Here is a 14389-nt window from a genome sequence, read left to right as displayed (position 1 = left end):
ATCTTTTAACTTGCACAGGATGTTAAATACTTAACCATATCCAGCAGTCCTGTATCCAGGGAAAAATAACCCTGAATTGATGATTTTTTTCCTCAACTTGTCAAGCTAAGTATAGAGGGTAGAAAATTTGTTTCAGAATGATGGCATCTCAACAATTGTGCCCTTTTCCTGGCCCAACACCAAAATACGAATAGGTAAAGTGTCATTTCTGTGGATACAGTGAAAAGAGAGGACAAAAAGTGGGTCTGCTCTATGTAGATGTGTATACCATATACACAGAGGTGGAATTAAATTTAAGGAGAAAGGGGTGCCTGGGTGGCGCAGTCGGTTAAGCGTCCGACTTCAGCCAGGTCACGATCTCGCGGTCCGTGAGTTCGAGCCCCGCGTCGGGCTCTGGGCTGATGGCTCAGAGCCTGGAGCCTGTTTCCGATTCTGTGTCTCCCTCTCTCTCTGCCCCTCCCCCGTTCATGCTCTGTCTCTCTGTCTCAAAAATAAATAAACATTAAAAAAAATTTAAAAAAAAATTAAGGAGAAAAGTATTGGTTAACAACCTTTAAAAAAATTCTGGGTCAATTCCTATTTCATATTGATTTATTAGATGGAATCATACAATATAGCCACTCTGTGACTCGTTTCCACCTACAAAACAGTCATTTCATATGATTCAAACTAATAGTTTGCTATTTTGTGATGATGGTCAGCCCTTGGAAGTAAATGTTATAATTATACTTTATTCTTAAGCATATGTAGTCTTAAACATATGTAAGGCATGCCAATTTAATGATGTTAGATGTCCATCAGGTATTTTTATCAGTCGAGTCTTTTCCTTAGATGTTTCTTTTCCTATGCATCAGGCTTTCTATGAAACATCTGTAATCAAATCTATTTTACCTATATGAGCATCACAGCAAACCACATAGACTAAAAACTGCTATTCCTTCACTTCATCCATTCATCTTAGCATGGAGTTAAGCTATAGACATTTTGATTTTTCAATATCCTTTTAAAAATTCAAATTTCTTCGCATTTAAAAGCTATATAACCCTGATAGATTGTCTTGTTTTCCAACAAAAAGAATGCCGACTTTTAGAAAACAGAAGCATTTAAACAAGTGGCCCCATATATAGGAGATAAAAATACAATTAGGAAAAAAAAGGAACAATTTAGGGGACAGGAACTCTGCTTCTGGCCTGCAGTGCCTTATTTAGTCACTAAGAGTTTTGGCCCACTTACTTTTTTCATATGACAAAAGTAATCAACCAAGCAATCAACATAGGTAATCAACAAAATAGTTTTCGTGAGCATTCATGAAGACTAATCTGTGGCTTCATTGTTCTGGAACAAGAAGCTAACCATCCTATATAAACATTTTCCAGAAAGTGGATATTAACTGATATTTTTGTATTCCATCAGAATACCTGAACCCTGTGGAAGAAAACCCTTTTGTTTCTCGGAGAAAAAATGGAGACCTTCAAGCTTTGGATAATCCCGAATATCACAATGCTTCCAACGGTCCTCCCAAGGCAGAGGATGAGTATGTGAATGAGCCACTGTACCTCAACACCTTTGCCAACGCGTTGGGGAATGCCGGGTACCTGAAGAACAATGTACTGTCTGTGCCAGAGAAGGCCAAGAAAGCATTCGACAACCCTGACTACTGGAACCACAGCCTGCCACCCCGGAGCACCCTTCAGCACCCAGACTACCTGCAGGAGTACAGCACAAAATATTTTTATAAACAAAATGGACGGATCCGGCCTATTGTGGCAGAGAATCCTGAATACCTCTCTGAGTTCTCGCTGAAGCCAGGCACCGTGCTGCCTCCTCCACCCTACAGACACCGAAACACTGTGGTGTAAGCTCAGCGGTGGCTTTAAGATAGAGACACGCCCGCTCCAATTTCCCTGCCGCCTCTCTTTCTCTTATGGTCTTCCTTCTATCCCCAAGGCCAGTAGTTTTGACACTTCCCAGTGGAAGATATAGAGATGCAATGGTAGTCATGTGCTCATCTAACTTGAACATTAGAAGGAAGAACTGAAAGAGAAAGACAGGAGGAACCACACTGTTTCTTCATTTCTCTGCATGGGTTGGTCAGGAGACTGGAACAGCTAGGGAAGGACCAGCAAATATAAGGCAATACTGCCTGCTGTCAAGCTAGTTCTCAACTTTTTCCCTTTTTTGTCTCTTTCTTTCTTTTTCTTTCTTTCTTTCTTTCTTTCTTTCTTTCTTTCTTTCTTTCTTTCTTTCTTCTTTCTTTCTCCTTTCTCTTTCTTTCTTTCTTTTTTTCTTTCTTTCTTTCTTTCTTTCTTTCTTTCTTTCTTTCTTTCTTTCTTTCTTTTAATGCAGATGCTTGAAAGACCCATGCTATCTGTTCCTATCTACAGGAACTGATGTGTACATTTTCAGTATCTTTGGAAATCCTAATAAAGTTTCCATTAGAAAAAAAAGGATAAACTTTTCTATAACATATGATAGTAACTGAGATTGAAAATCTAGTTTCTTTCTCCAATACTTTCTATCCTGACAAGCAAGAATGGCCAACTCAGCTTTCATAATTTTTAGATCTCTCTCAAAGTTATAGCTAGTAATTATGTTTGGAGGGTTTTGTTTTGCTTTGTTTCGGTCTGTCCTTTTATATTACTTTTATTCCTATATTTTGACTTTACTTTCTAATTGCAAATATTTTTACATCAATGTTTCTCATGTGTTGCTATAAATTGACAGCATTGTAAAAAATACTTTAATATGGTGGAATGGCCATTATTTTAAATATTATAGTCTTTAAAATTAGAAGGGGAGGCCAAGATATTAGTCATATGTAATGTAAATCTATTGAATATGTACCCCCCACATCCTCTACACTCATCAACATTTTCTTCTCCATAAATGACAGTACTCAATAGGCAGTTGGAATATAAAGAGTTAAAGGGAAACTAAGAGACAGTTCTGTGTGGTTCATGAAAACTACTGACACTTTCAGGGGTGGTCCAATGGGGAATCCATTGAACTGGAAGAGAAACACTGGATTGGGTATGTCTACTTGACAGAAACTCAGAAATGTAGTTTGCACTTAAGCTATAATTTTATTTGTTCTCTTTCTGAACTCCATTTTGGATTTTGAATGAAGCAATATGGAAGCAACCAGCAAAATAACTAATTTAAGTACATTTTTAAAAGAGCTAAGATAAGGAAAGACTGTGGAAATGCCAAACCAAGCAAATTAGGACTTTGGAACAGTATCAAGAGAATATGGTGAGAGGTCCAGCACATTATCTACAAGTGATATCATATTTGCTACGCAAAGAAAATTATCCAGTTTGTATACTCCACATGAAGGAATGCAAGTAAGGATTGGCTTGATTCCATGGAATTTCTAGTATGAGACTCTATTTATATTAAGTAGAAGGTAACTCTTTGCACATAAATTGGTATAATAAAAAGAAATACACAAACATTTGCAGTTTATAGATAGGTTCTTGGGTCAAAAGTTGTAAATAAAGGTGAAAAATTTCTCATGTAATTATTTTAATATCCAACATACTAATCTTTTGATACTTTGTATAATAACACTCTCTTCTAACACATCATCCTACTTCTAGAACCATCTTTTTATGTATCTTTTTAAAAGAATACCTACTGAGTTAAGATGAGCAATGTGAACAAATAGTAGGAATGAGTCTCCAGGAACAAGAGACCTAATAAGGTCAACAGTTAGGAAAATTGGGTAGTCTCTCTAGGAAAATCTGTGTGGGCAGTCATTAGGATTATTTTTTTTTCCCAACGTTAAAATGTTGGGATCAAATTCAAGTATATTACCAAAAAGAAAGCAACAAGACTAAAAATCTCCATTGGTAAAACAGAGTTTAGAGAGAGAAAAAAATGGAAAGAGATTTAGGTTTCTGCCTGTTTTGAAAAAGTAAATCAATACATCCATTCAACACCCTTATTTTTCAACTGATATTTATTTAGAGTCTACTAAAAGCACTGTGTAAATGGGGAACATCAACATAAATACAATATTATCCCTAACTTAATGATTTTAAGTCTGGATTTATTTGGAATGACATTTGAATTTCCCCATAAGTCCAAGGAATAAGATTTTATGGACTATTTTGTGAGTGGTCATCATAAAATCAGTTGTTTGTTAGAAGATCTCCCATGAATCCATTTGAAACATGAATTAAACAACCTACAAGTTACTGAAGTTGACTAATACGACCGTTTCAGTGTTACCATCCAAACAGGTACTGGTCTAGAAGGATATTGCCTCACTGGCTAATTGGCCTATCTGGATTCTCAGTCAACAGCAGGTTTTTGGTCTTTGGCCAAGAACTTTGGAGGTGTTGGAACTGGTTTCTTACTAAGTTATGAGAAATCAGGTAAGCTATAAGAGTGAAATAGAACAAGGGAGAGGTTTGTAAGAACACTTCCAGTGATGTTCAACCATGAACTTTTTAGGGCTGAAGACACGGAATGACTCAGGGGCTAAAGCCCAACATCTTCAATCTTTCCCACTCATTTAGAGGAGTCTCCAGAGGAAGGGGACTTCACATCAGTTCTTATGAAAATTTGGAAATAAGCCTCCCTTTCTAGATAAATCTATAACAACTTACCACTGACAGCACCCTTGTTGGATACTAGAACTTGATTTTTTTTCTTCTGATTTGCTATATTCATATGATTTTTACTGGGATATGGAAAAAAGAATCACTTATTTTGAGAAGGAAAGAAAAATAAATGTTTTACTGTGAAGGTAATAGAATGTATTCAGTGATGTAGTCTCTATTCTGAGAACACAAAACACTTACACATCAGGTAGTCCACCACTAATAACTAGAAATAGATTCAAGTATAACCGAAGATGACCCAAAATGCTTCACAAAAACTTTTTTTCTTTTGAATGCTTTCTGTAGTACATCTTTGATTTCAGTTGTTTTAGGATTTCTCTTTTGTTTTGTTTTTGTCTCCTAGAAAAACATACTTGAGAGTGAATGAAAGGAAGAAAAAACTAGTTTTATCTGTTCTAAAACAATAACTTATTCAACCCAGTAGAATGAAATTTTAAAATGCCAATTGAAGCCTGCAAAGGACATCAGGATATCAAATCCCAGAAGCTGATTGTATCAATGCAAATATGCAAAACCAATTAAGAAAATTAGTAGTAAAATTACACAGACTATATTTTTTTAAATCACCAAATTTTGTAGCCTATCCTATCTTGGGGAATCCTATTTACAGACAAGGAAACACTGTACAACTAAATGGTTGCTAAAAGAACCATTCTTTAATTCTTAAATGAGAAAAGATGTTCTCTAGACTAGACCCAGAACCACAAAGCGTCCTGCACCATAAAGAGGTGCTTGGATGGCTGAGTAACATTTGGTTTTCCAAATTTTAGTGGCATGGGTTAGGATGAGGGTTCTTTCTCAAGTAATATTCTTGAAAGAGAATGAAAACAAAAATACAAGCTGAAATCACATTAACATGTACAAACTAAAAAGAAGAGATTCTTCCTTAGTAGATCGGGAAGAATGACTGAACATTTGTATGTTGAGTTGCAGAAAAGAAGAGACAGTGTTCTAAGTGTTACAATGTATGTATCAATACCTTCTAAAAGCAGGATGTGACATGGAGAGCATGCATATTCCCAATGCCAAGGACAAACCAGTAGAAGAACTGGGAGGTTCTGCTGCTAGATGAAGTCAGAGGGGCTATCAATGTGCCCCTCACTTTCTGAAGTGTCAAAGTGAAAAGAAAAAAAAATAAGATTGTTTAAGCCCGACAGGGAAGGATGTAAATACATGTTTTCTAGAACTATCTAACCTTTATTTCAAAACTTGAATTATTCATCCATCTATAAATGTTGATTATTTAACTAGTATGTAGTTCATAAGGTAATAGAAAAGGTGATCATGAGAGCATGTATATAACTGGGCAAAACCATGATAATGCTGTAAGACGTAGATTTAGTTAGGTTTTCAGAAAATAAATGATTTTAATATTATTAAATAAATCAAACTAGAAAACTAACCACAGAATATTATGTAACAAAATAAAATGCAGGATATGAAAATGTAGGATGGATTTTGCATAGTATAAGATAAGTTTGCCACTTAAAATTGTTATTTGTTAGGTTTAGCTGAAAGTAGGCATATAAAGAGCTGGTTCCACTTGTGAAAACTTGATTTAAAGCATTGCAATTAAATGTTTTTCTCATTCTCTTATTCTTTTACCATTTTTAATTGTATTAAGTGTAAGAGAAAAAAAAATTTTTTTGCAAACACCACCTTGCAGAGTTTAACAGGCAAATATGTTACGTGACTTTAAGTAAGAGGTCTTCAAAATGAAGTAAAGGGAATGTGAATGTTCTATTACCTTATGCAGAGACAAAGATTGAGTGGTGCCATTTAGTAAGCAAACAAAATACATTTAATTTGTAAAATGTCCATTTTTCCCACGATACCCTCCCATTTTCAAAAACAAAAGAAGCAATTAATTGACAAATTTTTGATAACTAATGCTAAACGAAGCATTTCAAACTGCTGTATTTCCATTATTTTGGACTCTAGTTATTAGACCAATGATTTTTAATATTGCAGACAAGAAGTCCAGGTGTATAAAATTCTAGTTGTGAGAAATCCAGATAAACTAACTTCTACTGTATATGCTATAGGCAAGAAAATTCTGCTGTTCCTCCAACTGTGTATATGGACTTCGAAGGGCAGCCTTGAGGCCATACAGACACTGAAAGCAGACTCATGTCTCCTGATTGCCATTTGCGTAAGAACGAATGACATTATATAGTTGTAGGTTAGGTGTGATTTTAAAATAACAGTTATTAGTGGGACCTTGATTTTACTGATATCACAGTGGGGATAGTTTTTGTACATCTGGGTAGAATGAATACAATTTTTCTAATCCCAGAGATGCCTTTGCAAGAGTAGTTCTCTCCATACTTGCCAGCATGAAGCTATTGTGGGCACGATGTTGGGTCCGGAACCCTTGTGTTTGTATGGACAGATGGCTTTTAACACCATGGGCTGCTTCATTCTTTTCATTAAAAGGAAAGTCTCTAGAAAATAGTCAAAATACCAGATACTCTGTTTAAGTTCCGCTGATTTTGTAGAGGTACAAAAATGTAGGATGTGTCACTTTTGCAGACTCCTGCCTCAACTCTTTCTAACCAGATGATATTTTGGGCAGAAGAAAATGCTTTTCTTTCGATTATGAGCTGAAAACACTCTAAGCCCCAACCTCTTGGGGTGTCTCCTGCTTACCTTGGAAAATATTCCTTGACAGTCAGCTTTGCAAGTAAGCGATTATCTTGTTAGGAACACAGAAAAAGTAATTTCTCTCTAGACCTTAAAGAAAAAGACCACCCTTACTTCTTTCCGCATTGGCATAGCCACCTCTGTTCTCTTCACCTGTCTACAACCTTAATTCAAAGTGGCCCTCTTGATGCTGTACCTCTGTGAAGCCATAGTGGGTCTCTGAGGTCCCACATGTTGCTTTGTGAAATACTGACTTAGCCTCTGCCCTCAAATGCCTGACTTCTCTGTAAAAGATTCTAGCAATGTGGACATTGTTTAAATGTCTTCTCAAATCGATTACTGCACAGAGTATGCTTTATGATATTAAAATTATGTTTTCCCATAAAGACCAATTCTCTTACCATATCCTTCTCTGCAGAAACTTGAGTCGAGTCAGCCCAGTGATGAATCTTGAAATTCACATATGTGCACATACCCTTGGTAGGTCTTAGATTTAATCTTTTCATAGAAACTTACACATGAGAAGTTAGTTTTGCAAGCAATTAACTTATTTACCTTACATATTTATTTTATTCCTGACCGCAAATGTTTTACAGCTGCTGTAACTTTTTTTTTCACAAACGAAGAGTCTTATTATCAAACAGGTAAAGGTTATTCAGCTTTGAGAACCACCTGCCATTCCTTATTGGATCATTCATCTATCTGACAAATACATAATGAGGGCAGTTTCACTGCAATGAAAATCCATGTAGTCTAATAAGTTGCCACTTTTTTCTCTACTTTTAGTCTTTAAGGACATTTTTATTTCAATGCTCTAATGAATTTTCCCATATGATGAGAAGTGGTTACATTTGTACAAATACACAAATATCAGAAAACAAAGTTTCATACCTGTAGGTAATAGTCTAACCTGTCCAAACCACTTTGCCTTTACTGCTATTTTTTTATCCCTGATGTGATGTTTCCCCCAGGCCTGCAGCTCTCTTGAAAGAAATCATACCTCCTATATATTGACATAAACTGGTTCTTGAATACCATTTCCAGATACTTCAGTTAATGGGGGTTGTTCCTTTTCCCTAATGTGAGAGTCGTTTTCCTGTATATTTCTGGATCTCTCAGGGGCTGGGAGGGGGGGAGTGAGGGGATGACACCATAGCACTCCAAGAATCCTTTTGGGATTACTCCAGTAATCAAGTATGGAAGTTATTTTCTAAATGTAGATATGTAAGTGGTTCTTTTAAAGTAAGGTACTTTGAAAAATGTAGCATAAATTGGTACTGCTGTTAAATGGGTCGATTATTAAACTGAGCAGCTGTGTGAGGGCAGCTAACTTTGAATGCACACCTCACTGGCTGGTGTGTCTACACTTCCTGTTGTGAGCACCAGGGACTTGCATCGCTGCATGTCAAAACTGCATCTTTACATGGTATATGACTAGTTGTTCATCTCTTTCTTAGGCACCATTACAACAAGATCAAATGGAAGTGAGATCAATTTGCAAGACAAATCATAGCACAAAAAAATAAGTCATGTTAAATCTTCTCTCACTCATCTCATACATGCATCCAAGTAGTTGACTAAGATCAGTTCAGGTGATAAAGGGAGACATTTCACAGAAAAGGCAGAGGCTTAAGGTATTATATACATTCGTATTCATTTTCTTATGTTCTTAACTTGTAAACAGAAAACAAGCCCTCTCTCTTGTGAACTATCTTCAGAGGATAGGGGTGCAAAAATACCTAGCTGGTAAGCCATTGATGTTTCATTTAAATCCCAGTGTTCAAAGTTAGCTGCCTTTTTGAAATAAACAAACAAAAATTACTACTGTATGTTTGAAAATGTGAATAGTATTTTTATAGCTTGTTAAAGACATGGCTAGTTGCATTTGTAAATAAGGGTCATGTTGCTTTGATTTTTTTTTTTTTGTGGACATCTTTATTTGGGACATAATGTCTTTAGGATTGATTTGTATATAAGTAATTGGCTTGTGATTGTTTCCTTTTGGTTGGAAGTTATCATTTTGACATTACTTGTGATTCTGTGTTCAGCGCTATTGTGATGTGTTCAACCTCTGCACTCGCTTACACAATAGGAGATGCCAATTGTGTGTGGTGTAATGTTATTTTGATTTTTTTCTATTTTATCTATGAAGGATTATGCACTTAACACATACTAACTTTTTTAATGTTAGGTATATTTTAGTATAATTTCCCTTATTCTTTCTTCTCCACCAACCCTTCACCCCATTCTCCTTTCCTTCCCCCAATTTCTGTTGTTATTTGAGAATGAGGGACAAACAGTATTTTAAATTTCTGTAATTAGGCTTTTCAGTTAGTTCTCAAGGATCCTCTCTTGGCTCTTGGGAAAGGATTGTACCTGTACAAGGCAATTATAGAATGCGACCTGCTTTGCCTCATTCCGTACTGATCATCCCAGCTGAACAATTTGAAAACTGTTCTGCCTTTTTGTTACATGAATCTGTCAGAAATATATTTTTAATTTAATATAAATGAAATTCAATAAAATATGAAACAAATGTTCTCTTCTGTGTCTGAAATTTGTTATAAGAAAAACCAGTTGGGAAAGAGGAAGATGTGTTCTAGATTTAATAATTTGAAGATGTGAATATGGGTTTATTTTTGTCCACATTTATGAATGCCAATTATTATTCTTTGAAACTCTTTAGTTCTTTGGACTGAAGCTCTTCAGTTGTTTGGAATGTGATACATTCCATAGGTTTTGCTCTAGTGCATATGCCTATTGATGTGTACATACTTACTCCTCTGCACAGACTATGCTTAATTAACTAGTTGGAGTTTTTTTGAGTATATATATATATATATATATATATATATATATATATATATACACACACACACATATATATGGAATATTTGGTAGGTTGTATCCAAATAACAGTAATATTTTTATAATTACTTTATTTCTGCCCCCATTGCAATTTACAAAAATATTTCTGGCAAAGCTTTTGTTAGAAAGAATATCATATGTTAGTACCATGCTTAAAGAGCAGGAGAGGGACTGGGTCTGTAAATAGTCAATGAACTGATGAGTGACTTGAGATAAGCCCATGGAAATGTGTAAGAATAATTTCAGAGACATTAATGAAGTGAACAAGTTCCTCTCTCAGCTTCTTATTCTAAATTTTCTATTTCAAATATTGATTCTTACTCCTTCCTACCCCCAAAGTGTAAGAACTTTAAGATTCTAATAGCTTCTTATTCAAGATTCTACTATTCTTTCAAACTACCATGGTTATTGGATGACATATGATCTTAACTGAGTCAGTGGACAGAAAATATATCTTTCAACATAATAACTGGAGTAAGTTCTCTTAAATCTGTTCAGATATGGGTCTTTAAAGATCCTGTTGATTGCACCACCTACTATTTGCACGGACACAAACACATTCTCTTCCTTAGATGTTGAGACCCATTAGTTTGGAATCACTGTCATTTCATACCTTTCAGGGTGAGATATGTCAAGGCACCATGTATTTTAAGTAACTGATAGGCTGAAGAAGAGGGAGAAACAATTTACGTTTCTAATGCTCTAAAGTACAGTTGACATTTCCCGTGACACCATATTACTTCTGGTCATCTAGATAAGGAAAGTAAGACTAAAATAACAAATTTAGAGTCATGTGACCTTTATTACTAAGTGGTTGTAGCCACCCTCAAAGCTGCATCTTCTGACTTAAATATCTTTCTTCTACTTAGTTAGCCACTTTTCTTTCTTCCTCTGCAAATAAGAACCTCATTCTGATCACACCACACTTTATGCTGACACATTAATCAGTTTAAGACCACCAGTCGTCTTCATCAGTCCCATGAGAACTGCTCTTCTGATAAAACTGAAAACCTCTCTTTGCCCCCTCAAACTACACAAAAACAACTCACCCATGATGGAGAATCAGACTCCTTTCATTCAAGAAAGATAAATGCAGCATAATAATAAGTAGAATTATTTTTTTAAATGACCATGTAGAGAGCCTACTGATTGCGTCCCTTTCTCGGGGTCTTATAAATCTGCCTAGTAGGGGAACCTATGTGGCTCATTTGCTTAAACGAATGACTCTTGATTTTGGCTCAGGTCATGATTCCATGGTTTGTGAGCCCCATGTGGGGCTCTGCACTGATAGCACAGAGCCTGCTTGAGATTCTCTCTTTCTTAGACCCTCCCTCTCTCTCTTTCTCTAAAAATAAATAAACAAGTAATAAATAAATCTGCCTAGTGAAAGCACCACTTGTTCCTTACACACGTCAGAGAAAATGGCATATAACTACACTTATGTCTGGCAATATTATTACATACAAGAATGTTCATCTAGGTAAAATCTCACATGAAAAACTGAGTTTATAAATAACTTGACAAATTATCTACAATTTACTACATGCTAACTTTTTCTGAAGTATAGCACAGAATCTGATACTGATCCAATGTCAAAACTTCAATTAAAATGATATTGGTAAGAGGAAAAACCTTATGGCAAAGTTGTGATGTATATAAGGGAATAGAAGGTTAGAGTCCAAAATAAATGTCACAATTAAGACTTGAATTCACAATTTAATTTTATAAGTCCTGTGGAAAGGTACACACATTTTTATACAGATATTCCTTGACTTATGATGGGGTTAAGTTCTGACAAACCCATTGTAAGTTGAAAATTCTGTAAATAAAAAATGCATTTACTATACCTAACTTACCAGGGGCACGTGGGTGGCTGAGTCAGTTGAGTGTCCAACTTTGGCCCAGGTCATAATCTTATGGTTTGTGAGCTCAAGCCCCACCTCAGTCTGGGGCTCACTGCTGTCAGCGCAGAGACTGCTTCAGACCCTCTGTCGCCCTCTCTCTCTGCCTCACTCCCACTCATTGTCTCTCTCTCTCTAAAAAAAAAAAAAATAATATATATATATGTACATACGTATATACACATATATGTGTATATACGTATATACATATACGTGTATATATATATATATATATATATATATATACACACATATGCGTGTGTATGTATCTAACCTACCAAACATCATAGTTTAGCCTAGCCTATCTAAACTTGCACAGAGTACTTATATTCCCCTATGGTTAGGCAAAATCGTTTAACACAAAGCCTGGTGTTTTATAATAAAGTGTTGAATATATCATGTAACTTATTAAATAGTGTACTAAAAGTGAAATCCAGAATTATTTTACGGGTCCAGAATGGTTTAAGTGTATCAATTGTTAACTCTGGCGATCACGTGGCTGAGTGGGAGCCATAGCTCACAGTCTCTGCTGCTCAGCATCATGAGAGAGTATTTATCTCAAATATCACTAGCCCCAGAAAAGATCAAAATTCAAAATCTGAAGTGTGGTTTCTACTTAATGTGTATCAATTTCCCACCATCATCAAGTTGAAAACTCTGAAGTAGAACTATTATAAGCCAGGGACTATTTGTATATACTTATAAATGTATTTATACATATACGTGTATTTATACATATACATGTATTTATACATATACGTACACATCAAGAGAGACACTATAGAGACACAGTATATTTAGATATTTTTATGTATTACAGATTTAATACAGAATCTCTATTTTCAAGTGATTTTACTACAAGCCCCAAGATGTATATCATACTACAACTTACACTCATAAAATTGTAAACTGAGCAGGTGCATAGTTTGCTAATTGTATTTCCCTCCACAGTATCATCAAGCTGCATGATAAACCATGGGGAGCAAAGCCACTAGACAACCATCTTAAGATTAGAAACAGAAGACTGTCACCCAGATAGCAATTTTAAAGCTATAAACAGAACAATTCACCACAAGATAGCAATCAGGAGACTGTAAACCAAATGGTACACATGAGACAAGCGAATATTGAAATACCTGCTCTTGCAAGTTACCCACAGATTTTTAAAAGAAATACACTTATCTTGCAAACCTGCTTATACCTCCTTATACTTCCAAGAGAAGTAGCATGATATACAAAATGCTACAATCCAAGTGTTTTGCCTTTTTTAGAAACAAAGAAAAACAAAGATTCCAAGTTTTAAAGACATATTCTATTAACTGCCCACTGATTCCTATAAGAGGCACATATGTACCATAAAATATCCTGAAGATAAAATCTTAATATGTCATTCCAATTATGTTAAATATCTTCTTATGTCATCTTCTTCCATGTATTACAGGGATTTATTGATTCATCTTGCCTTTACTCACTGCAAAGCTATTCTATTTATGTGGATTTCTCACCATTACAACAACATTAAAATAATAATAAACATTGATTGGATATTTCTCATATGTCTGGCCCTATATTAAGCACTCTGTATAGATTGTCTCTTTTGATGTTCGCCACATCACTGTATGTTGGGTGCTATTATTCCTCTTTTCGTAAGTGAGAAAAGCAAAATCTTAGAAAGGTTGAAAAGCTTGTACAAGGCACACAAAAAGTGGCATAGCTGGGCCACCTATCCACTTGACATCAAAATACTTTATCCCTTAAACTGTACTGTATTTATCTTGTAATAGTAACAATTATGGAGCAGGTATGGTTTCTTCAAACATTTAAACTCAGATGTGCAATAAATGCAATTTTACTTTTTCCGTAACAAAACTTAGTGTCTTTTCCAAATCTCAAGTTTATCCAGAAGTAGCAAACACAAACTGACCAATTAAGGATTTTTCAGAATTAATTTAAAATATATTCAACCAATTTAAGGTTTTTTTCCAATTACTTTATCTCAGGGGAGACATCTAAATTCTGGGGCTTATATTAATAAAGAGTTGCATGTTGCAAGATAAATTAACCCTGAAACATCATTGGCTTATCATTTAAAGGCTTATTTCTGCTATGGGTCTGACAGCTTTCTTCCAAATGATTCTTTAGGAGACTGACCATTCTAGCTTCATCTGTGGCTCATCTATCTCAACATGTTACCTCTATGATTGCTGTAATAGAGAAAAGGATGTTGGGGGTTAAACAGGGGCTTTCACTGTCATAGCCCAGAAGTGGCATAGCACCTCTTTTCATGGACCATTGGTTAAAACTAGTCACCTGGTCCTACTCAAGTTCAAGGTAGTTGTGGGAACACAT

The 14389-nt window shown here is 35.4% G+C and overlaps 1 protein-coding gene across 6 annotated transcripts in view; it reads left to right on the top strand.

Annotated features, from left to right (window-relative positions):
• ERBB4 (erb-b2 receptor tyrosine kinase 4) overlaps positions 1-9807 on the top strand; it is a 1138739-nt gene extending 1128932 nt beyond the window's left edge. For all 6 annotated transcript variants that reach the window (XM_045481110.1, XM_045481107.1, XM_045481111.1 and 3 more), the window contains one exon: positions 1414-9807. In XM_045481110.1, the coding sequence (XP_045337066.1) occupies positions 1414-1859 (446 nt within the window). In that variant the 3' untranslated portion in view covers positions 1860-9807. The remainder of the gene's footprint in view (positions 1-1413) is intronic.
• The last annotated feature ends 4582 nt before the right edge of the window (positions 9808-14389 follow it).

The sequence above is a fragment of the Leopardus geoffroyi genome, chromosome C1 (assembly GCF_018350155.1).
Source record: "Leopardus geoffroyi isolate Oge1 chromosome C1, O.geoffroyi_Oge1_pat1.0, whole genome shotgun sequence".
Lineage (NCBI taxonomy): Eukaryota > Metazoa > Chordata > Mammalia > Carnivora > Felidae > Leopardus > Leopardus geoffroyi.
This window is presented reverse-complemented; position numbering and strand designations above follow the sequence as displayed.